The sequence below is a fragment of the Fukomys damarensis genome, unplaced genomic scaffold (genome assembly GCF_012274545.1).
Source record: "Fukomys damarensis isolate Sample0158 unplaced genomic scaffold, DMR_v1.0_HiC HiC_scaffold_13, whole genome shotgun sequence".
Classification (NCBI taxonomy): domain Eukaryota; kingdom Metazoa; phylum Chordata; class Mammalia; order Rodentia; family Bathyergidae; genus Fukomys; species Fukomys damarensis.
Genome location: NW_022900925.1, coordinates 18,295,318 through 18,317,357, shown reverse-complemented (window position 1 = coordinate 18,317,357; position 22,040 = coordinate 18,295,318). Strand labels below are relative to the sequence as shown.

At 48.7% G+C, this 22,040-nt stretch overlaps 2 protein-coding genes across 3 annotated transcripts; one reads left to right on the top strand and one right to left on the bottom strand.

Moving 5' to 3' along the window:
• Nucleotides 1-28: 28 nt before the first annotated feature.
• On the top strand, nt 29-12,110 carry Tnfaip1 (TNF alpha induced protein 1). 2 transcript variants are annotated; one of them, XM_010642333.3, is made up of 7 exons: nt 29-291; nt 5,701-6,019; nt 6,860-7,029; nt 7,394-7,483; nt 7,560-7,612; nt 8,316-8,511; nt 10,331-12,110. In XM_010642333.3, the coding sequence occupies exons 2-7, from the start codon at nt 5,815-5,817 to the stop codon at nt 10,565-10,567; spliced, it is 951 nt and encodes a 316-aa protein (XP_010640635.1). In that variant the 5' UTR covers nt 29-291; nt 5,701-5,814; the 3' UTR covers nt 10,568-12,110. The 2 variants fall into 2 exon arrangements, with proteins under 2 accessions (XP_010640635.1, XP_010640636.1); XM_010642334.3 differs by lacking the exon at nt 29-291 and adding an exon at nt 4,813-5,495.
• Nucleotides 12,111-12,138: 28 nt separating this feature from the next.
• On the bottom strand, nt 12,139-22,038 carry Poldip2 (DNA polymerase delta interacting protein 2; the record flags this gene model as incomplete). Its single annotated transcript, XM_010642336.2, has 11 exons — nt 12,139-14,031; nt 14,655-14,734; nt 15,730-15,855; nt 16,036-16,062; nt 17,016-17,152; nt 17,717-17,824; nt 18,041-18,116; nt 18,287-18,383; nt 19,170-19,267; nt 20,741-20,822; nt 21,980-22,038. Coding segments are annotated over 11 exons (1,005 nt in total), but the record flags the coding sequence as incomplete, so codon positions are not given.
• Nucleotides 22,039-22,040: the final 2 nt, after the last annotated feature.

The window sequence follows — 22,040 nt, the reverse complement described above, 5'->3', positions numbered from 1 at the left end:
GCCTTTGCGCCAACAAGGCCTCCGGAAGCAGTTGCGTTCTGGAGCCTAGAGGATGGTGGGGGGGAGACTCTGGGCTTTCTGCCCCCGCCCCCAGATAGAGTGTTATGCACGATGGGCCTTGTAGTCTCAGTCTCCCGGGTAGGCAGGTCTGAGCCACGGCTCTGGGAGGAGGAGGCAGGCGCAGGATGTGAGCTCACATCCCAGGATCGCGGGAAGGCAGGCGGCCAAGGGCCTGGGGCGGCACAGAGTCCGCTTGCCCCTCAGCTGAAAGCAGAGGAGACCCCGGGGATGGTAAGAGCTCTGCCTGCAGACGCCGTAGGGAATGGGGCGTTCGGACCCCTTGCCGGGGTCCTGGGGAAAAGCCACTGGACGGGGTAGGAGAGTTGGAGATTTCAGATCTTCCACCGGGGTTGCATGTCAGACTTGATGTTGGTTTCCCAGTAGAGAGGAAGGCTGCGAGCTGGAGAACAGCCTACACTGGTCACTAGAAAGCTTGGTTGTTGCTAAATATCCTCAGGACCCTTTGGATGTAGCCTAAGCGTCACCCCTAGGATTTCTGTTCGATCCGCCCTCTTGCCAACAGCAGCTTTCTCCCGCTGCTCCCTATTGTTTGACGGATTTGTGAATCTATTTTTCTCTAGGACCCCACCTCCTTCCACCGCTGTAGTTATTTGTCCTTTGTTCTGCTTAGGTCCCCATTAGCTTCGCTCCGTGAAACACGGACCCTAGCCCTAGGCATCCCTGAATATTCACACACGGAGTCCGGAAGAAAGGCTATCAGTGGAAACTTCATTCTCAATGGAATTACTTTCTGGGGCGTCACCTGCCACAGGATTCCTGGAACCCGTTGGTCTGAGTGGAATCTGCCCTGACGTCATCCAGGGGCTTAAAGCAGTTGATTTGTAAGAAAAGAATAGATTAGCTCTGGATCTGTCTTGGCAAGCCTACCCACTTCCTTTGACTTAGCAGGAGAATGTGAGGTGTCTGTGGCGGGGGTGAGGGGGTTGTTTTTTGTGGTACTGGGCATTGAACCTAGGGTGGTCTACCGCTGAGTTGCATGCCTAGCTCTATTCGGGGTTTTTTGTGTGTTTGTTTGTTTGTTTGTTTGTTTGTTTTTGTACGGGGGTGGGTGGGATCGAACTCAGGTCCTTTCCCGTTTGAGGCAGGCGGTGGAACCACTGAGCTAAATCCCTGGCCTTTAGGTTTTAATTTGACAGGTTCTCACTAAGTTGCCTAGGCTCTGCCATGGGCCACCTTGCCCGGCTCTATGTAAACTTTCTTAGATCTTCAGGAAATTGGGACTGAACACAGAAGATAGGGGGAACTTGCTAAAACCTATTAAGGGGTAGACTTATTCCTTTGGGGTGAGCAGAAGGTAAGGAGATCTCATCCCATTCGAGTGTAATTTAGTCATTGGGTAGTCCCAAGTCTCCTGGACAAGCCACAGAAAGATTCACCACTACACACAGCACTCACTCTGCCCCTTCCTTGAACATTCTTCCTAGGGACCTACATAAATCTAAGTGTGCGTGTGATATGAGTGTGTGTGTGTGTGTGTGTGTTTTACTGAGGATTGACCTTAAGGCCTTTGTACAGAGCAACATCTCCAATCCTTATTTTTTAATGTTTAATTTTGAAATCCAGGTGTGTTGGTGCATTCCTGTAGTCCCCAGTACTCTGGAGGCTGAGGCAGGGGGATTGCTGTGTTTGGTGCCAGCCTGTGGGCTACATAGTGGATTTCAAGGTCAGCCTGAACTACAGAGCAAGACCCTGTCTCAAAACAATCAAACAAACGAACAACAAAGAAAGTACCACTACAGTACAAGCCTTTGGCAGGAGGGGAAATTTCCCTTGGAGCAGGGGAAGGGATAAATTTTTGCCAGGCATTGTGGCGCACTCCTGGAATCCCAGAACTCCAGAGGCTGAGGCAGGAGGACTGCCTCAAGTTTGAAGCCAGCTTGGGCTACAATGGTGAATTCAAGACCAGCCTGAACTATATAGCTAGACTTTGTCTCAATGAAAAAAAAGAAAAAAAAATAGAGGTCCTACTAAATCTCTTAAATTGCCCATCTGGGCTCTAACTTTCAATCCTCCCGCCTCAGCCTCCCAGAGTGCTGGAATCACAGGTGTGTACTATCACACCCAGATCTATATAAATCTCAGGAACAATTTAGTCGAATAAACTGACACATGTTGTCTTAAAATGTGCCTGGCACTGTTTGAGGAGCAGAGCAGTAAACTTGAGGAAACCAGTGCTATGCCTGTGATTGCACTTTGATTCTGAGCAACTGGAAATTCTTTGCTCTTATGAGGATGAAATGAGGTAATTTGACTTTTTTTTCTCCTGTCTCCATTACTACCGCTGTAGTCTGAGCCTTTGTCATTTTTTCCCAGAACCACTACTTCCTCTGACCTTCCCGCTTCCTCTCCGCAATCCATTCCCTACATGGCAATCACAGTTATCTTTGCAAAATATAATCAGACCATATCACTCCCTTGCTTAGAGCCCTCCAATTGATTCCTTATACTATATTGCAATTATACGGCAATTAATATGAAATCCAAATTCTTCACTGTCATCTAGCACCTGCCTTCCCTGGATTTATATCAAACTACCTTCCCCTTGCCTTCTCCACACGGGGGGGGGGCACACCCTTATTTCTGTTCTTAAAACTTGTTTTGTTTTGTTTTGTTTTGTTTGATACCGGAGATTGAACTCCGGTCCTTGCAAGGCAGGCCACCGAACTGCTGAGCTAAATCCCCGGCCCCTGTTCTTAAAACTTGTAACAGGACCTATGCACTTAGTCCACCTGGAATGCCAGTGTCACCCTCCCAAAGAGGCTTTCCCTGTCCCTCTATCTAAATTACACTACCAGCTCCTAATCGCTCTGTCATCACCGTCTTATTCTCTCTGTTGCATGTATTGATTCATCACCTGCCACAATTGTCTGCTTGTTTCCATATACATTTTTTTGTGGGGGTTTTTGTTTTTTGAGACAGGGTTTCGCTCTATAGTTTGGGCTGGCCTTGAACTCACTGTGAATCCCCTGCCTCAGCCTCTATAGAGTATTGGAATTACAGGCGGGCGCCACCATATCTGGCTTGTTTCCTTGTTTATAGTCTGTCTGCTTCACTAGAATGAGGAAAATGACTCTTCTGTATTAGTTCTCTTTGTTCCCAGTGCCTGGCACATAATAGGAGCATGGTAAATGCTATCTCTTAACTCTTATTTAAAAAAAAAAAACTCTTATTAACACTATGCTGTCCTTTGGGGTTTGTTTTGGTTTTTGCTTTTGGTTTGTGTTTTTTTCCCCTTGAGAAAGCATCTCACTATGTATTCCTCTATGACCTTGAACACACAATGATGTTTCTGCCTGAGCCTCCTAAGTGCTGGGATTACAGGCGTGCACCACCACACTGGCTTTTATCAAATGTTTGCAATCTGCTGTTGGTGGAATCCACAGATTTGGGACCCAGAATATAAATCACAAAGAGGAGCAGTAAGTAAGATGTAAATCACAAGGGAGACCAGGCTTTACTCTCCTGGCCTCTTTGTTCTGTGAACTTTTTTTTTTTTTAAGACTTTTATTTGCATTTATGTTATGCTTAATTTATTTCTGTGCTGTAATTTTTTTTCTTCAGTTTCTTCTGAGCTTTTTCTCCTGTGCAACTTCCTCTTCTGGTTCAGGAACAGTTTGTTCCTTTTCAGTCAGGAGGATCTCAGTGTGGCAGGGGGGCTCTCGGATGGGTTAATCTGACCATGAGCTTTGTAAGTACCGGGTGCATCTTGGGTGCCTTGTTCACCGGGCTATGTTCAGTGACCGGAAAATCTGTGTCTAAACTCTGAAGTTCTGTGTTACAGTACTGTGCATTTTTAAGCATGTGCAGCAAAACTTCAGCACTCTTTCTGGGCCACTGGCCCTGTGTCCAGCTCCATTGTTCGGCCTGGGCACACCTCCCTGCTCCACCACTTAAGTTAGAATGGCACACTTTTGCTTCTTTAAAGTGACATCCTTCAGGTACTTGGCAGCCTTTTGGATATGCATACTTTGATGGCCTTGGCCATCATCATCAAGAACATCACGGATGTTTTGGGTTTTTTTGTTTGTTTGTTTGTTTATTTGTTTGTTTTTGTGGTACCAGAGATCGAACTCGGGTCCTTGCGCTTGCGAGGCAGGCCACCAAACCAGTGAGCTAAATCCCCAGCCCCAAAATATAGATTTCTAGGGATTTTCCTAAACTTTGAGTTTGTCTTCATACACATCTAATTCAACAGTAATTTTTTTGTTTATTTGTTTTTTTGGGGGTTTTTTTGTTTTGTTTTTTTGGTACCAGGGATTGAACTCGGGTCCTTGCGCTTGCAAGGCAGGCCACCGAACCGCTGAGCTAAATCCCCGGCCCTAAGAACATCAGGGATGTTCTTAAAGTGACCATGAAGATGTGAGCTTCTTAATTTGGATGATTTTGTGGGGTTTTCTGGGTCAAGAGTAGCAAGCCACTTTCACATGTTAACTCAGGCAACTTATAGGAAGAGCTGTGAACTCCTACTAACACTCTGTGCTGGGCATGGTGGGGCACACTTGTATTCCCAGCACTCTGAGAGGTTGAGGCAGGAGGATCACAAGTTCAAGCCTAGCCTGGGCAACTTTGTGACTTAGCAAGACCTTGTCGCAAATTTGTAAAAAACTCTTTTTTTTTTTTTTTTTTTTAAGAGCTCAAGTTGTAGCTCAGTACAGAGGCCCTGTACTGATTTAATCCCCAGTACTGCTACACACACACACACACACACACACGCTTACACACAAAATTATACATCACAAACATTTTTAAATTTATCATTTGGTCTTTCTGGTCCTTTCTCCCTATCGTTTTTTTTTCCCCTGGGGATCAAACTCAGGACCTTACACTTGTAAGGCAAGTACGGCGCCTCTGCCTTTCTCCCTATTCTTAATGGGAGGGAAGAAAGGAAGACATAAGGCTGGGCTCCCTCTCAGGAAAAAGAAGCAAAAATAGCTATCCTGTAGTTGTTCTGCCTTGAAAACTGCTTACAGTTTCAGGAACTTGGGGGCAAGGCTGGTGCCAAAAAAGGGAAAGGCCGGGAAACCCAGTGGGGGCACAGGTAACCTCTGCCAAGCACACTGGCCAGCTCCTGCAAGCTGGCCCACTCCGTCCCCTCTGGGAGCCACACTCACTTTCCTTCCTGAAGCCAGACTCCCTCCCACTAAAGTAAGCCCTGGCCAGGGCCACTTCCGAACCTGAAGTCTTGAGAAAGGAAATGCATCCTGTCCCTCTGGCTCCTGGGAAACTCTTCGGCTGGCTAGATTCCTAGTAGATTGGGCTGGAGGTCTGGGATCCTGGGAACCATGAGGAGAAAGTATCTGGAGTCTGGCTGGTAGATCTCCATGGTGATCGGTTCCAGCCCCTCTCTGGCTAGTTCCAAGGATGTGCCTGTGTTTTCTGCCACCCAGAACTGAGCTGAGTCTCAAGCTGGTGAGGTAAGCAGGGCAGGGCTGTGGGAGATGGGAGATGGTGCTTCTGCTGGTGTAGGCTCCTGATAGGAGAGGAACAGCCTAGGGACTTAGCCTCTGCCAGGAGCGCTGGGCTTAGCAAGGGGGGAATACTGCAACCAGAGTTCCTACTGCTGTCATCCCGTCACTTGAGGTCTCTGTTCCATTGACTTGTCTTTTCCCTCGCCCACAGTGTTGAGAGTATGAGGCTCTGGCCTCCACTCTGGCCTCATCTGTGATCACTTCCACCACAGTGGAGCCTTCCAAGCCCACCTCCTGCCGAGTGGTGATCTACCTGCAGCGGGAGATGTCTGGGGACACCTGTTTGTGCCCAGCCTCGGGGGCCAAGCCCAAGCTAAGCAGCTTCAAGGGAGGAGGGCTGGGCAACAAGTACGTGCAGCTCAATGTGGGCGGCTCCCTGTACTACACCACTGTGCGGGCGCTCACCCGGCATGACACCATGTTGAAGGCCATGTTCAGCGGGCGCATGGAGGTGCTGACCGACAAAGAAGGTGAGGCACTGGGGCTCAGGACAGGGTGGGGGCAGAGAGGGGTCCTAAAGAAAGACTTCAGGACAAGGCTTAGGCCTGGTAGATCTGGAGTCCAGATTCACTTTTCCCCTTCACAGAGTGTAAAACTTCACCTAGAGTCCTTAGTAGAACTTCAGAATTCTTTGAATTATACATAGGGTGTTGTGTACTTGAGCATTTTCCACAAAGAAAAGCCATAGTTTTTTCTGTGGTGGTTGTGGTGGTACTACAGGGGATTGAAACTAGGGCCTTCACACTCAGCTATCAGGGCTTGAACTTGAAATCATTCTGCCTCAGCCTCCCAGAGTACTGGAATAATTCAAGTTCAAGCCCAAAGGCTGGGCTTCATACTTTTTAAATATTCAAACAAGACTAGACTTGCAGTGATGGCAAGCCTTTTAGAGCTTTAAATGATACAAACCGCCCGCTGCAGTATTCATGCCATAGGTTTCCCCACCACTGGACTAGTCTCAGAACTGTCACTTGAGCCTGAGCAGTGGGAAGAAGGCGAGCAGGGGCTGGTGGTTTCCTTGTGGCCAGGGTGGTCTGTGTGCTCCTGAGGTACACCTCTGTGGGGCTGCACAGAGACTGTCTGGCCTGTGTCTCCCATGGTGCACACCAGCTCTGGGTCCAGGAAGGAGGATGAAGAACAACCGTGGACCCAAGAGCTAGAACATCCATTCCCTCTTCTTTGGCCCTGGACCCTGGGCTGTATGTTCTTTGCTACCTGCCACCTACCTCATCAGGTAGCCTTTGCCTGCATCTGAGGTTATCTGGGGGCAAACAGTAATCCTTTGGGGCCATCTGAATCCCTGATTCTAGGCTGGATCCTTATAGACCGATGTGGAAAGCACTTTGGCACCATTTTGAATTACCTCCGGGATGACACCATCACCCTCCCTCAAAACCGGCAAGAAATCAAGGAACTGATGGCTGAAGCAAAATATTACCTCATTCAGGGGCTGGTGAACATGTGCCAGACTGCCCTGCAGGTACGGGGACAGAGTTGAGTCAGGAGCTGCCCCTCCCCGGGGGAGGTAAGGGTCATTTCCTGCAGGCTGCAGGGTCAGTAAGGCTGGAGTCTACACCCAGTTAGAACAGGGAGGTGTGACCTTGGCCCAGCAACTCAGCAGCCAGGGGTCACGCTCAGCAGTGTGAACGGCCCTGCTTCCAGGTCATGTGCCTGGATACCTAGACTTCAGGTCTTCTGGAAAGGGGAGTCTGCTTGCCAGCGGTGTCTGTTACCAGGTGTCTCATGATCGCTATCTGATCTGAGCTTACCAAGCAGGGGGTGGCTAAGGCAGAGCGGCTCTGTGCATACCTGGCTAAGCTCTTGCTCTCTGTGTGGTCACCCAGGACAAGAAGGACTCCTACCAGCCTGTGTGCAACATCCCCATCATCACGTCCCTGAGGGAGGAGGATAGGCTCATTGAATCCTCTACCAAGGTACCGGGACCTCAGAGGGCTGTGGCCTGGGGATTTCAGGCCCCTGGCGAGGTGCTCACTCTCTCCTCCTTCACAGCCTGTGGTGAAGCTGCTGTACAACAGAAGCAACAACAAGTACTCCTACACCAGGTAGGTGGGTGTCTCTGTTGGAGGGCCTGGGAAGGGCTGTAGGAGCAGCTAGAAAGGTTGCAGCCAGAGTGGATACCGGCAGCAGACCCAAGGGAAAGCGCTTGCACTCCTGGCCTGGGGAGCATAGTCTGGGTTTTAGATTCGCTCATGCTAAGTGGGGAGAATAGAGGGTAGAAGGGAAGCAGAGCCATTTGGAACTTGGCCCAGGTCCTTGGTTGAGTATTAACAGTGGGACATGAAAAGCCCCCTCAACATGTGTCATGTTAGGACGGTGCTAGAAGCCAGCGGGCTGGGAGTCCCCCTCAGGCTTCTGCAGTCTTTGTACTTCCATGACTCCCATGGCCCAGAGCTCTAGACTGGCCCCATGACTCCCTGTGGACGGGCACATTGCCAGGGTCACCCCACAAGGGAAGAAACACCACCTACTGAAGTTGAGGTGTGACCTTCCTCCGGGTTAAGGAGAGGCAACTCCTTCCCTCAGTTCTCTCTGGTACAGCTTAGAGCCAACTAAATCCCTTTTCCTCACAGACACTCAAACACCGAGGGTGCCCTGTGACCCCATGTCTTCCTGCCCCACCGCCATCATGACCTGTCATTTCCGTGTGATGGGCACGGTGGGGAGGGGAGAGCCCAGCTTGCCCCAGCAGCACCCCCTTGTGCCAGAACCTCATTCCTGACCCACTGGCCCTTGTGGGTTTTTCAGCAACTCTGACGACCACCTGCTGAAAAACATCGAGCTATTTGATAAGCTGTCCCTGCGCTTCAATGGCCGCGTGCTCTTCATCAAGGATGTCATCGGCGACGAGATCTGCTGCTGGTCCTTTTATGGCCAGGGCCGCAAGCTAGCAGAGGTGTGCTGCACCTCCATCGTGTATGCCACAGAGAAGAAGCAGACCAAGGTATGTGGCCTTGTTCTCCTTGGGGTAGGACACCACTAAGGTGGAGTGGTCGGGGCAGGACCCATGCTACCCAGCTGAGCTCTTCCCACAAAACACCGAAAGGGCCACACATTTTGTTCTCTTTGCCGACCATGTTGAATTGTGCTACGACAAAGCCAGAGCAGGGATTTGGGATATAAACAGGAACCAATGTGCCTGACTGCTGGAAGAGAGAGGCCACTGACCAGCAGACTGCCTGGTACAGTGGAATGAACTGAGTTTCTGAAGTTGGCCCAATTCAGGTTCCACCATCTGCCAGTTTCTGACTTTGGATATGCCATTTAAACCACCCAGGCCTCAGTTTCCCTATCTGCAAACAGTGGAATGACAGTATAAATTTAACAGGTTTAGGAATGAGATAGCTCTTAGAAAAGCAGTGTGGTATAGTGAAAATCACTTGAGCTGTGGACTTAGAGGATGCTGTTCCAATCTCTTCGCTGGCCCCTGCTACCATAGTGGGGCATTCCTGGTCGGTCACCTTGGCCTCTGCAGATACTTCCTGGAGCCAGGCACATGGAAGGCATTTCATAGGTGAGTTTCCACAAACTCAGCTCTTCTCTACCAGGAAATAAGCAGGTGTCCTGCCCAGAGGACCTGCCTCTCTTGAGGGCCTGTGGTGGAACAGCAGTTCATCTAGGAAGGTCAAGTGGGTGTGAAGGGCTCAAAGCAGCCAGGACCAAGTAGCATCTTCCTTTCTTTTTTTTTTTTGTAGCAGGAATCAAACTTGGGGCCTTGTGCTTGCCAGGTAGGCACAGTGCCACTGAGCTAAATCCCCAACCCTTGAGTAGCACCATCTTGGTCCCCAGATTGCTGCAGTACCTCCTGCTGGGTAGTAGTCTGCTGAGGTTGGGGAAGGACACCTTACAGGAGGTGACCCTGCTTCACCATGCAGTTTGTGGCAGTGGGATCAGGGGTGGAGAGAGGTGGGGAGTGAGAGTTAGCATAGGCTCCCAGCCTTATCAGGAGGGTCAGAGTTCAGGGCCAGGTGATCTGCGGCAGTGACAGTTTCACCTGTCAAGATTTCTAAGTGTTCTGCTTTGCGTGAGCTCCCTCGAGCTCTCTCTCACACCACACCAACGAGACAGGCAGGCTATAGACCTTCTCCTTGTCTGACAGATGAGGTCACAGACACTCCATATTCTGCAGCAAATTTGCTAGTAGAATTCTGAGGCCTTGATTGCCATCTCCTTTCTCTTCCACACAGGGCAAGGTAAGTAATAAAACAGCCAGTTGCAAAATAAAAACTAAAAAACGGGGCTGCAGCTCAGTGAGCTGTGGACTTACACCCTGGATTCAGTCCACAGTACTGTATAGATGGATGGATGCATGGATGGACAGACAGACAAGATAGATGGCAGGGATTATAGGTGTGAGCCATCATACCCAACTGAGCAACTGCTTTATATTTATTTGGTTGTTTACTGTGTGTCAGGCTTTTTGCTAAGACATAGCTGTTAACCATTCCTTGACACATAGGAACTGCAGCCCAGAAAGCTTAGGCTCAAATCCCCTCACCTAGTAAACGGTGGAGGTGTTCAGACCTAGGCCCACTGTCTGTGGGTACTTGTCCATCTGTCTTGGATTGCGGTGGGACATGGGCCTGGTATTCGTCTTCTGTACCCTTATTCCCATAATCTCCTCATACCTCCTTCAAAGGGAGACTGTTCTCCCTCGTGAGCTGGCCGGCTGTCTCTCTTGTGAGAATCAGGCAGCTTCGTGGAGAACCACACGCTCCCTTACTGAGCTAAAACCTTACTTGTTCTCATCCCTCTTACCCCAGGTGGAATTCCCAGAGGCCAGAATCTATGAGGAGACACTCAATGTCCTACTTTATGAGACCCCTCGAGTTCCTGACAACTCTTTATTGGAAGCCACAAGTCGGAGCCGCAGCCAAGCTTCCCCTAGTGAAGATGAAGAGGCCTTTGAACTGCGGGACCGAGTGCGCCGCATCCACGTCAAGCGCTATAGCACGTACGATGACCGGCAACTTGGCCACCAGTCTGCCCATCGAGACTGACGAGACCTTCAGGGAGTTCAGGCACAGGAGGCCCTGTCTCCCATCCTGTGGCGCCCTATCCCACACTGCTGCTGGCTGGGTATCTGGCTCCAGTACCCAAAGGCATGACAGGCCTTGCCTGGGAGGTCAGAGGGCCTTGACGGGAGGGGCTGTTTTCCCTTGTCCTGGCTCCAAGCACTTCCAGATCCATCTCCCTTTCTGCAAGACAGGAGCTGCTTCTGCTCTGGGGTGAATGGACTGACCTCCCACCTCCTGCTAAGAACATTCCCTTAGGCCCTTTGATAAGCGCCCGCTTCCTCAGTTAAGGCCCATGGGAAGCTTTATTCTGGTTGGGGGAGGCAGCTTTTGGTGCTGTGGAAGCCCAGTCTAGCAGAAGAAGGGCTTCTTTTTTGCCTAAGGTGTTTAAGCACAGGTTTGATGATTTTTTTAAAAAATAATCTAGGAAATTGTTTTAAATCTAATAAAGGGTCTGGACATTTCTGCTACCCCTGCAGAGTGACAGAGCCCTGTGTAAGGCAGACCCTTCGGCCTTTCTTGATGCCTCCGGGATCTGTCTTTAAAGCACTTTGTACTGTTATTCAGGAAATCTGTAATTTGCCCTGACCAATGTCTTATGATCCTAATCCCCTCTTGTAGAATCAATTTGAATAAGGGGATAAAGAGGAAGCAATAAAAAAATCCTCAAAACCAGCCAGCTTGGCTTTGTCAGCCTGGCCAGCCAGCCCAGAGAGCATCAAGAAAGGAAGGAGGCAAAAGCTGGGACCTGTGGTGTTAACAGCATCCTGTGAGAAGACATTTCCATCTCACCCCGACAGCTTAGAGGGCCTAGCAGGATTTTCTTTTTGATTCTGGTCCTTGAGGGCATGCTGTCCTCACATACCATAAAGCCAGAGGATGGCATAGGGGCCTGGAGGCAGGCACCAGTGCTGGCCTATGCTCCTAATGGTATGTGTAGAAATGGCCAAGGCTTGTCCACCTGTCTGCCCACCCTGACATCCACGTTATCAGTTCGTATCCTACTAGGGAAGGTGGTTGTGCTCAATGCGGAGTCTCAGGCAGTGTCCATACAACCTAGGCCCTTGAAGACCTTCATTCCCACTTGCTAGGTTATTTGGCCATGGAGATGCCACACATCAGCCAGGGTGGAGTTCCCACTCAGGACCTTGGTTTTTATCCCCTTTGTTTGGCTTGGCCCAGCAGGCAGCTTGTCTAAATTCTTTCCAGAGGAATGCTGTCAGGGAGAGAGCTGTTCTACTAGCCTAACAAAGCAGTGTGGCCGTGTCCAGTCCCACTCTCAGGATGGAACACAGCTTGCCAGGCTCTTCCCTCAGCTATTAAGTTTGTTAAGTGGCTGCTCACAGCACACCTGAGTCTATGGGCAAATATCAGGCTCAGCATTGGACACTCACAGGGACCTGAAGAGACATGATGGGGCAAGGCAATGTGACTTACTAATCAGGCATTTTTTATTAGTCATAATCTTGAATGTATAAATAGCTCTCAGGTCAGACATTGGTAACCAGCTACTAGTCTTAGCCCTCACTGGAATTAAGATGACAATCCATTTCTTTGGTCAGATTCAGGCTTTGGCTTTGTGGCTTTCCTACAGACTGGAATCCCTCTGCCTGAGGGCCACCTCCCTATTTTCTCAGCAGTCCACATAAAGCCCTTTAATAAATTCCCAGCTCCCTACTAAGGTATTTTCATGCTTGTCCTTTGACTTCTACATCCCCCTTACCTGCTAATTAGTGCTTTGACACTCAGGTCCTCAGCCATCTCAGTGATACCTAGTTTGGGACCTGAGAAAGCACAGTAGTCTGGGGCTGGGCATTTCTCTTTGACTATTATCTCTTTGATCTAAAGGAAAACACTAACACTGAATTCACTGACATGATCTAAGCTTTTTATTTTTTATTTTTTTCAATCTAAGCTTCTTTAAGTAGACTTTGTGGCTTAACGGTTTGGGGAATTTCCTGGCCCCATTCAGAAAGGAGCTGTTAGCAGTGTGAATTTTTGAACTCTGGCCAAGCAAGGGAGACAAACAAAAGAATGGATTAAGGTCAAACTTTCCTGTTGGTTTCTGAGAAAACTGGAAGCTTGCTGTTAACAACAGACCAGTACTTGTTTTTGTTGGATTTGGTGTGTGGCCGTGGTCTGTCTGAAGGACGGCACAGATACTGACGTGAGAATTTTTCCTTTATCACATAACTGCAATCCTTTGTTGTTCAGCCTCAGTGATGGAAATAAACACTAATTTCTAATAAAACTTGTACAATGGTACACGGAGCTTGGCCATTTTACAGCTGTGGGCTCAGTTCTTGTATTTGTTACCACCTGACTTCCTGTTCTAGCTAGGTCAAAACTTGGGTCTCCCTGTAACTGAAGCTCCCCCTAGTGGAGGATTAAGGAAAACACGAGTTGGAACTGAGATTTTAATATTAATTCGAGAATAAAACTACCTCTAACAATCACTGCAATAGAGGGAGAAAAGGAATCCTAAGAAGTGGACAAAATACAGCCCATTTGTCTCTGGCTCTTGGAGATCTGAGAGAAGCTCTTAAAGTAGCTTGGCTTGGTCCCTGTCCATACTTTAAACTGCTCCTTAGCCAAATCCCTGCACTTGTGGTGTGGATGTGCACAGCAGGCAAACCCAGTGAGCCAAGAAACCCAGCTGACTCATCTCTTCTCCCAGGTCAACAAGGCCAGAGATGCTGGTGGTTGGTCAGAGGTAGGGCCAGGCCACTCGAGCCCTGACAATGACCACTTTCTCTGCACGCTGCAAAGGCAGAGTCGTTCAGTCCAGCACCTTCTCACTGGCAGGAGGCATGGTGCCCGCAGATGTCCAGCCAGCCTCTAGGATCAAAGGGGAAAGACACAGGCCCTAGTAGAGAAGGCAGCTCCCTGGAGGTGACCTTGCCTGGAAAGCAAAGAAGGGCCCCACTGGATCCGAAAGGGACCCTGAGACCCTGAGAGCAGAAATGGCGAGGGTGGCCAAGTGTGCACTGGTTTATTGACCAAACTTCATGTTGCAGACAACGCATGACAAGTCGGGAAACAAACACCTCCAGGCCTGTGGCAGCTGAACAGTTAGTTCCTTGATGGAAAGGTTTACAGGAACACAGTATAGGCAGAGCTTATGAGAAAGCCAGCCAGCCTTAGAGGAGTCCTATATATGGGCCTTCTGAAAAAAAGGTTCCTACGCCCCCCCAAAAAATAGAGCCCCACAATCAAATGTGCAACGGATGAAGAAACCCATCTGGGCCATGATGAGGGGGGAGAGTTTTGCAGCAATTGTGGGTTTACAGCTGATCTGAAGAGCCAAGCTTAGGCACTCAAGGTCTCAACTGGCCTACCAGTGAAGGCCTGAGGGTGGTGTCTTCTCATCTTTATTACTTTCCAGAGAGAAAGGCGGTATTCGGACATCAAAATGGGAGCCATCAGGTCGCTCGAAGCGGAACGTGCCCCTGGGGGTCAGAGAGAAACTGGTTTAGAGACAGTGGGGCTGAGGCTCTACTGAGGATTTCAATGGACCCGATGCCCTCAGCTCCGAGGCTGCAGTACGATGAGGCAGGCCTAGGCTCTCTTCTGCTAGCTCCTGATAGGTTGACTCATCCAGAGACCCAAAAACCCCAGTTGGCCCTACATGAAAAGAATCACAGCTATCTAGATTTTGGCCCTGCAATGCATACTGCATGAACTACCCAAATGCACTCTAACAGGTTAAAGTGTGAAACACCCAGAAGAACTACATAAGCAGTGTAGCATCAAAGCCCTAGATCAGTGCTGGTGAACCTCTGATTCCATGTGCTACAGTGGGCGCATGTCTGTATCACTGAAGGCTCTAAAAGGTTTGCCATCTTTGCCCTAGACCTAAGTCCTCAGTCCACATCACAGAGAACCCAGACCAGGCAGTCATAAAAAGCAGACAAGTCCCACACAACAATGAACAGCAGATAAGGCTCCATCTCAGGACATGACTTGGCCCAGAGCCAATCACTAGCTCTGCACTTGCTGAGCTCTAGCTTTTCTGACCTAAAGCTATGTCAGTGGAGCTGAGCGGCTCCTGACCCTGCACATGCTCACTTACCACATGTGCCCACTAGAGGCCTGCAGGGAGACATGGCTGCTGTACTGGAATGCGGGCTGCTCCTTGGATAACACTGGTTCCTGTAAGGATTCAGGCAAAATGATCAGGCCAAGCTCCAGGGACAAATTCCCTGCACTTAGGGGCCACACGCTGCCAGTTAGGTCAGGCCTGGATGCCTGCCAACCAAGCAACCACCATAGCAGGTATTCCACAGTGAGAACCTGCCAGGACCTCTTCCGGCAGCATGGTCAGTGGCTTGGCCTTTTATTCTGCCTCTGGGAAGTCTGACTTGCCTGACACTAGGCGAAGATGCTGAGCGCAAGACCCGCTCCGAAAATAGCCCTTTCAGTGTATACTCACAATAGCTAAGTACTAAGCACCTCAGCAGGTATTCTGCAAACTGATGCTAACTGAATTCTCCTGATGATCACAAATTACTTATATATGATCTCTATTCTAGCAGTAATAGACTAAATAACTTGCCCAAAATTATGAAGTGAGTGTACAGCTTCAATTTGAAGCCAGGTATCTAATTCCAAGCCCTACTCTTATTCACCTTTCATGCCACCACCACCCCCAACATGGATAAGTACTTGTTGGATGTGGGCCCTAACACTAGTACTTCTTGTGACTTTATTTCTCAGAAGACAGATGAAGGTAGGCAGGGATACAACTTCACATCTCCTCGAGGACCAGCAAAGTACATGGGTAAAAAGGCAAAGATGACTATGGGTATTGGGAAGCGGATGCCTCACCTCAATGCATTCAAATTCAGGTTTTTCGGAGACATTACACTGCTCAACAAAAAGTATACAAGCTTTGACTTCAGACTCACTTAGACAAATCCCAGCCCTGTCACTACCTAGCAATGAGACTGTGGATTCATCATGTAGCTCTTTGGTCTCTCTTTATCTGTGAAATAAGTTATAGGTAACCTATGTCACAGGGTTGTTGTAAGAAATCTAACTCAAAGTGTGTTCACACAGTGAGTCTCAGTCTGTAACCACAGAAAAGGAAGAAAACACACAAAAAGCCCCTATGGTCTCTGGGCAGGATCTGGCCTGGTGATGCTCACCCTGCCCACCACCCCTCGGCCTCGAACTGTCTCCAAGGTGCCTGAGAGACTAAATATCCTCCAGTGCCGCTCCCGGAGCTGTACCACATCACTGTCCAGGTTCTCCAAGCGAATACAATAGCGCCACTGTAAGGGAAGAGGGAGAGAGTTCATATTTGCAAAAGAATAGACCCTGAGCCAGCCCATCTAGAATTCTGTGGAGCACAGAAGACAACAAAGTCGGCCATCTGTGGTACACAGGCTCTGCCTCCCCACCTGACCCCAAGGCACTCCTGAGCTCCCCCATGTCCTCAGGAAGACACTCACCCAGTAGACATGGGAGTTCTGGGCTTCCTGGGGGGAAAAACATAAAAGAGTTTAAGTCCTAGAAGGCAAGACCAAGTCTCTTCCAATTGACAAGTCTCCAGTGAAGTCCAAGCATTCTAGGAAGGTTGTAAAAGCAGCACACATCTGTGGGGTGATGGTGATGAACTATGACCAACAAGTCCACAAGGAGGTGCCTCTCCCGTGTCCATTCCTGGTCTCCCTCCTCCTCAACCTGTCAAGACCACCAGCAGAGCTAGAAGCCAACTGAAATCCACTGCAGTGCTCTCACCTTTCTCACCATGCACCACCTTCTCTCCTTGCCAGTCCTGGCCCCCATTATGGTGCCCCAGGACCCAGTCCTCCTCTATCCTCCCACAGTCTCTTACTGCAATACTTTGGATGTTAGATGCTGACCTCCTCTTAACCATAAACTCATAAAAGGCAAGAACAGTTTTTCATTTATATTTGCATCCCCAGGCCTAGCTTAAGAGTGAGGCATAATGAATATTTGGCTATTATATAAAAAGTACAAAGAAAAACCGGGCGTGGTGGTACACGCCTGTAATCCCAGCACTTGGGAGGCTGAGGCAAGAGGATCGCTGGGAGTTCAAGACCAGCCTGAGCTACATAGTGAGTTCCAGGTCAGTCTCATTACATAGTGAGACCCTGGCTCAAAAAACCAAAAAAAAGTACAAAGATAAATCCACACTATTTTAGGCAAGTATGGGTACATTCTTTATAAGCAAGGCTCCCTCTGAGCCCAAGGAAAGAAAGAAGAGCATGCATGTAGGACTCCTTCCTGGGACCTGTGGGTTTTGTTGTGAGCCACTGCCAAGAGGCTACAACATAAGAGCACTTGGGAGCAGAGCCACCGGGACATGGTTTAAATTTAGACTCCCTCATCCCAGCAATCACACTGGGGACATCACCCAGAATCTCAGGCCTAGCCCTGCAGGGAGGGCCAGGGGCAAGACACATACCCTCATGCCCATGTAGAAAGGGATGACAGTGACACGGATGTTCTCAGTTGTCTCCCGGTGGACATCGGATAGCTCTAGCCAGGGGTGATTCTTCTCTTGCCAGGCCCGTAGTGTTTCCCGAGCCACAAAAGGGGGTGCTGGAACAAAAGCAAACAGGTTAGTCCAGGCCAGAGCCAAGGGCATTGCATCCACTCTCCAACTGCTTCTCCTAGAAACCCCTTCCCAGTGGTGGGCCAGATGAACAAGACACACACAAAAAGCAAAACCAAGGGTGCAGCTGGGGCTGGTGGTGCATGCAGGAAATCCCAGCACACCGGGAGGCTGAGGCAGGATGATTGCCATTGGTCCAAGACCAACCTGAACTACACAGGAAGATCCTGTCTCAAAGAAACAAACAAAAAGACAAAGCTGGAAGGCACAGTGGTATACAAGATAAACCCCAAGGGGCAATGTGATCCTATGGGAAGGAAAACGGACTGGGAGTTAACAGCCCCGGTTTTCAGATCTCCAACCGCCGCTACCTAGCAACCTTGACTCACTGCTCATCATTCCCCAGTCTGCTTTTATCTCTGTAAGGAAACAGTAGCCATCAACTTCACAGAGCTAAAAGGAGGTGGGAAAGGGTTCTGAAATCACTTCTGTGATTCTCTCCTAGAAGGAAAGGCCCTCCCACTCTTGCCTCCCTTGCTAAAACAGATTACCTTTCGTCTGGTCATACAGAAGAAATCTTTCAAAGAGCTCATGTTGGATGGGAACCTGATCAGTGGAGGTGTAGGGGAGGATGTCTTCATGGCTCACATAATCCAGGCCTGGCACAGAGAGGCAAAGAATAAGGCTCACACAGAAGAGAAAACAAGGAACAAGAATGAGAGAAACATTTCCTGGCCTTGCCCAGGGTGAGTGACCCTGGCAACACAGCTGACAGCATCAAAACCCCTCCCTGCAAATGACAGGACATCAGAATCCTCTCCCAGGGTCGTACCAGCCCCTTCCCCAAAGGCATCACTCAGATGCTAACTCCTCACCTGGAATGGCATAGAGGGCCCGGCTGTCATCATGGTTAGCCAAGAAGGTCACAGCTTCTGTCTGAGATCTCTGAGACTGAGGTATGAAGAACATCAGTGGCTTTCTTGGCTACTGTCCAGTCCTGAAACCTCAGGGCTCAGGACTGATCTGGGCTGTTTGACCCTGTCCCTCTCCCTTTGACCCTACTGGGGTACAGGCCTTTTCCGTGGAGAGAAAGCCCAGGCCCAGCCATCTTGCTTACTTACTATATGTGGACAGTCTCGGGCATCAATCAGCACCTGATAGTAAGTGTGAGTTTTGCCTTTCACCTCCTTAGAGCCATGGCCAGCGGGATTCTCTGCTCTGTGGGTTGAGAGAAACCCAAGATCATCCTGAAAGGAGTGGAACCTGTGCCTTACTCAGCTCACTACTACTCCCTTACCTAAACAGGCTGCTTCCTCATCTGAAGAGGTTTTGGCATCACTGGGAACCTGGTCAGCAACACCCAACCTGGCCATTTGCTAGTCAGGGCAAACAGTGGAGGCTGGGGGCCCATGAAACCATCATTTGCCTTACTCTCTAGATGCCTTTTGGAAGGAGGCCAGGTTGAGAAAATCCAATTGCCATCAGTCCCCCAAGGCCTCAAGTACCCTACCCCTCTCACATCGCAATCATTTAATAAAGTTATTTCTTTCCTTTTTAAAAATGTACTCTAGTGACCATGTGAGATTAAGGGAAAGATTCCAAATGAACATCAAGAAACCAAGACTAGGGCCAGGGATTTTAGCTCAGTGGTTCTGCCACCTGCTTTGCAAGTGCAAGGTCCCAAGTTTGATCCCCAGTACCCAAAAGAAAAGAAAAGAAACCAAGACTAGCCTCTCAATGTCTACTGGGGTACCTAATAAAAATTGAGATTAGTGTGGGAACGCATTCTGGGCAGACCTAAAGGAACATTCTGGCTTAAGACTGTCCCTAGCATTCAGCACTTTTGTCTACATAGGTATCAGTGCTAGAGAAGTACTCTGGGTCTGTTTCTAAGGCCCAGGAAGATGCTGTTCACCCCACCCCCCACCATGAGACCCTAATTACATATATGTGCAATGAGTTGGGCTGCCTCCTGAGGACACTGTGAGCCTCACAAGGACTTACTTTTCTGAAGCTGCAGAAGCCACATCCCGGTCATATAGTCTGGCCTGCCAGGGAAACAGGACAACACCTCGGTAGCCAAAAACACTATGAAGAAAAAGCTAGAAGGAAAGAGAGGTTTCAGTTAGTCCATAGTCCAGCAAGTCCATCAAGGTGAGACCTGACCAAGAGGCAGCACATGTTGGGACTTCAAGACAAGGTCTTACTACCTTTTCTCTTGATCTCTAAACCAACTTTATTTTTTTAAAAATAAGACATTTATTATGCTAAAGCACAGACTTTATGCTCAATTTTCCCAAACACTAAAATAGCACACAGCATAGTAATTTAACACACAATACAAACTGATATATGCAATAATTCCCCAAATTACTATTTTAACCTTCACTTTTGGAGTCCTTAAAAACTTACACTCTTAAGTGACCTTTATTAAAGTTATCAAGAAACAAGTTACTTCAGAAAAGTCAGTGTAAAACAGACCTCAACTCCTTGGATCTGGGAACTATTGTAAAGGAAAATACTTGATTTGCCTCCATCTCTGAGCTGCAGCAGAGTCAAGCTCCTTTTCCTTAGGGTAACACTATTAGGAATCCTACTTTGAGAAAAATCATTCTAAATTTAATATTGCAGCTTTCACCACAGGGAGGGCCTCGACTGAAACTGCATTTCAAGTAGAAAGAAAGGAGCTTGAGATCCAAACCAATTTTAGAACACTACAAACCCTGTTCACCCGGCTGACTCTATTCATCCCTCAGATCACAGCTTTGGCCTTCAGGAAATAGGTCCTGACCTCCCTCCACAGTGAACAGCCACTGACTATCTGTATGGTGTTAACCCCTTTCTAGAGTATCAGCTCCATGAAGGCAAAACCATGCCTACATACTTTCTGACTTAACCCTGATATACAATATCTGGTCCACTGGAAGCATACAAAAAAATTGCTGAATGAACAAAAAGTCTTCCTTACATACAAGAGGCCTAAATCTATTCCAGTAGCCCTGAAACAAAAGCTGGCAAAGAAAAAGAGCCTCACCTCTAGAGCTTACCACACTGTAATCAGTTTACTAATAAAACATCAAAGGTCTGCTTTTCTGAATGCTCTCTCCACTGACATCACACTATCCACTATGTTAAAGGAAATCTTAACACACAATACAAACTGATATATGCAATAATTCCCAAAATGACTATTTTAAGTTTTAGCGACTTCACTTTCTCTTCTCTACACTAATAAGCAAATAATCCCTCTGTACACTAACCTGGAAAGAGAAACCACTGCTGTATTAAGCGCATTAAAATACAAGGAAACAGAAACTTCATCTTAAAAATTTGTGATTCTGGCCCAGCACCGAATAATAAGATGGAATGGTGATAGGGGTGTGGCTCAGTGCTAGAGCACTTGCCTAGTACTATATGTGTGTGGGTTCAATGCTTAGCACCACAAAAAAAAAAAAAAAAAAAAGGAAAGGGGATAAAGAGAATGAACCATACCATTCCCATTTGTGCCCAAATATGACTCCATTCAGATGCTGAGCACTACATGAAAATGAAGGCCAACCCTGCCCAATACTTACCTGCCCAGTCTCATATTTTCCATTCTGTTTTGGCACCTCAAATACACCAACTGTCTCCAACACTTTGCCCTCTGCTCGGTTTCTGCTTAGGAAGGAAAAGAAGCAAATGAAAAGCTGAGTTGTTTTGTGTTGTTATTGTTATCGTTGTTGTTTTGAGCTGACCCTGAACTCACTATGTAGCCCAGACTGGCCTCAAACTCCCGGGGACCCTCCTGCCTCAACCTCCCCACTGCTAGGATTACAGGGATGTACCGCCATACCCATCTCTGAGTGGGTAATGATTCTTATCCATCAGAAAAAAAAAAAAAAAAAAACTAGTAGGATATTCAAGGGCCAGGACAATGATAAGAGAAATTTGGGGCAGTGTGGCCAGAGAGCCCTGCCAAGCATCGACAACTTGGAACTGCTGCCTTTCCTGCTTTGAGGGTGGGCTACAGCTGTTGCTTGGTGGAAACCTTCCAAATCCCCCAATTCTAGATCCGAGTGCTCACTTTTTTTCTCTTTACTACTTCTTATTCCTTATATTGCCCTCGTGCCCTACTTAAATGCACCTCTTTCTCCATTTCTTCTCTAACCTACTATCCTCTGACAGCATTTTAAATGTTTACATCAGTTTTCATAGGGGCCTTAAGTTGCAGATGGTCATCACCTCTCCCAAATATCAGTAACTGTCTTAGCCACTATCAGGTCAGCTCTGCAGGTTCCTCTCTAGATAGTGTTGTTCTGTCTAGGGGCCTTTCAAAGCAGTTATTCTACTTTGGAGATGCGAACTTTATCTACTGGCCCCAATCTGATATGCTTTTCCCATGCCCAGAGGCACTGTTCACACCATCCCCATGCCTCAAACCCCTTTCTCCAACTCATACAAAGAAAACTGGCATCCCCAAGGTCAGAGGGAAACCTGGGACCCACAAGGGCCCACAGTCAAGTCGACTTGTATGTATCCCACCTCTACCATCTTTTTGAGGAAGGCCATGAACAGTCAAGGGCTGGGAGCTTAAGTCAAAAGCGCCCGGGCTGCCCTAAAAAGGCTGCCCACGAAGAGCGGAGCTGGGGACCCGGGCCGGGGAGAGTTGCTAGCCCCCTCCGAGGCTGCACGGCATGGCCAAGCTTTGGGCCGCGCTCCCACCCTGCTCCTGGCACGTATCCCAGGCACGGCATGTCCGCTCCCTGTTCGCAACCCTCTCCCAGGTCCAGCTCCAGTCACCCGCGGAAGACCCGGCCTCCTACCCTCCTTACTGGCCACGAACAAGCTCCCCGGGTCCGGGCCCGGTCCCCGCGCCCCCTCGCTTCGTCCCTC

Bases quoted from the DNA above. Each gene is read 5' to 3' on its own strand.
- Tnfaip1 (XM_010642333.3), top strand. From the start codon at position 5,815: ATGTCTGGGGACACCTGTTTGTGCCCAGCCTCGGGGGCCAAGCCCAAG. The intron at 6,020-6,859 runs GTGAGGCACTGG...CCCTGATTCTAG, and splicing joins GGTGCTGACCGACAAAGAAG to GCTGGATCCTTATAGACCGA. The intron at 7,613-8,315 runs GTAGGTGGGTGT...TGGGTTTTTCAG, and splicing joins AACAAGTACTCCTACACCAG to CAACTCTGACGACCACCTGC.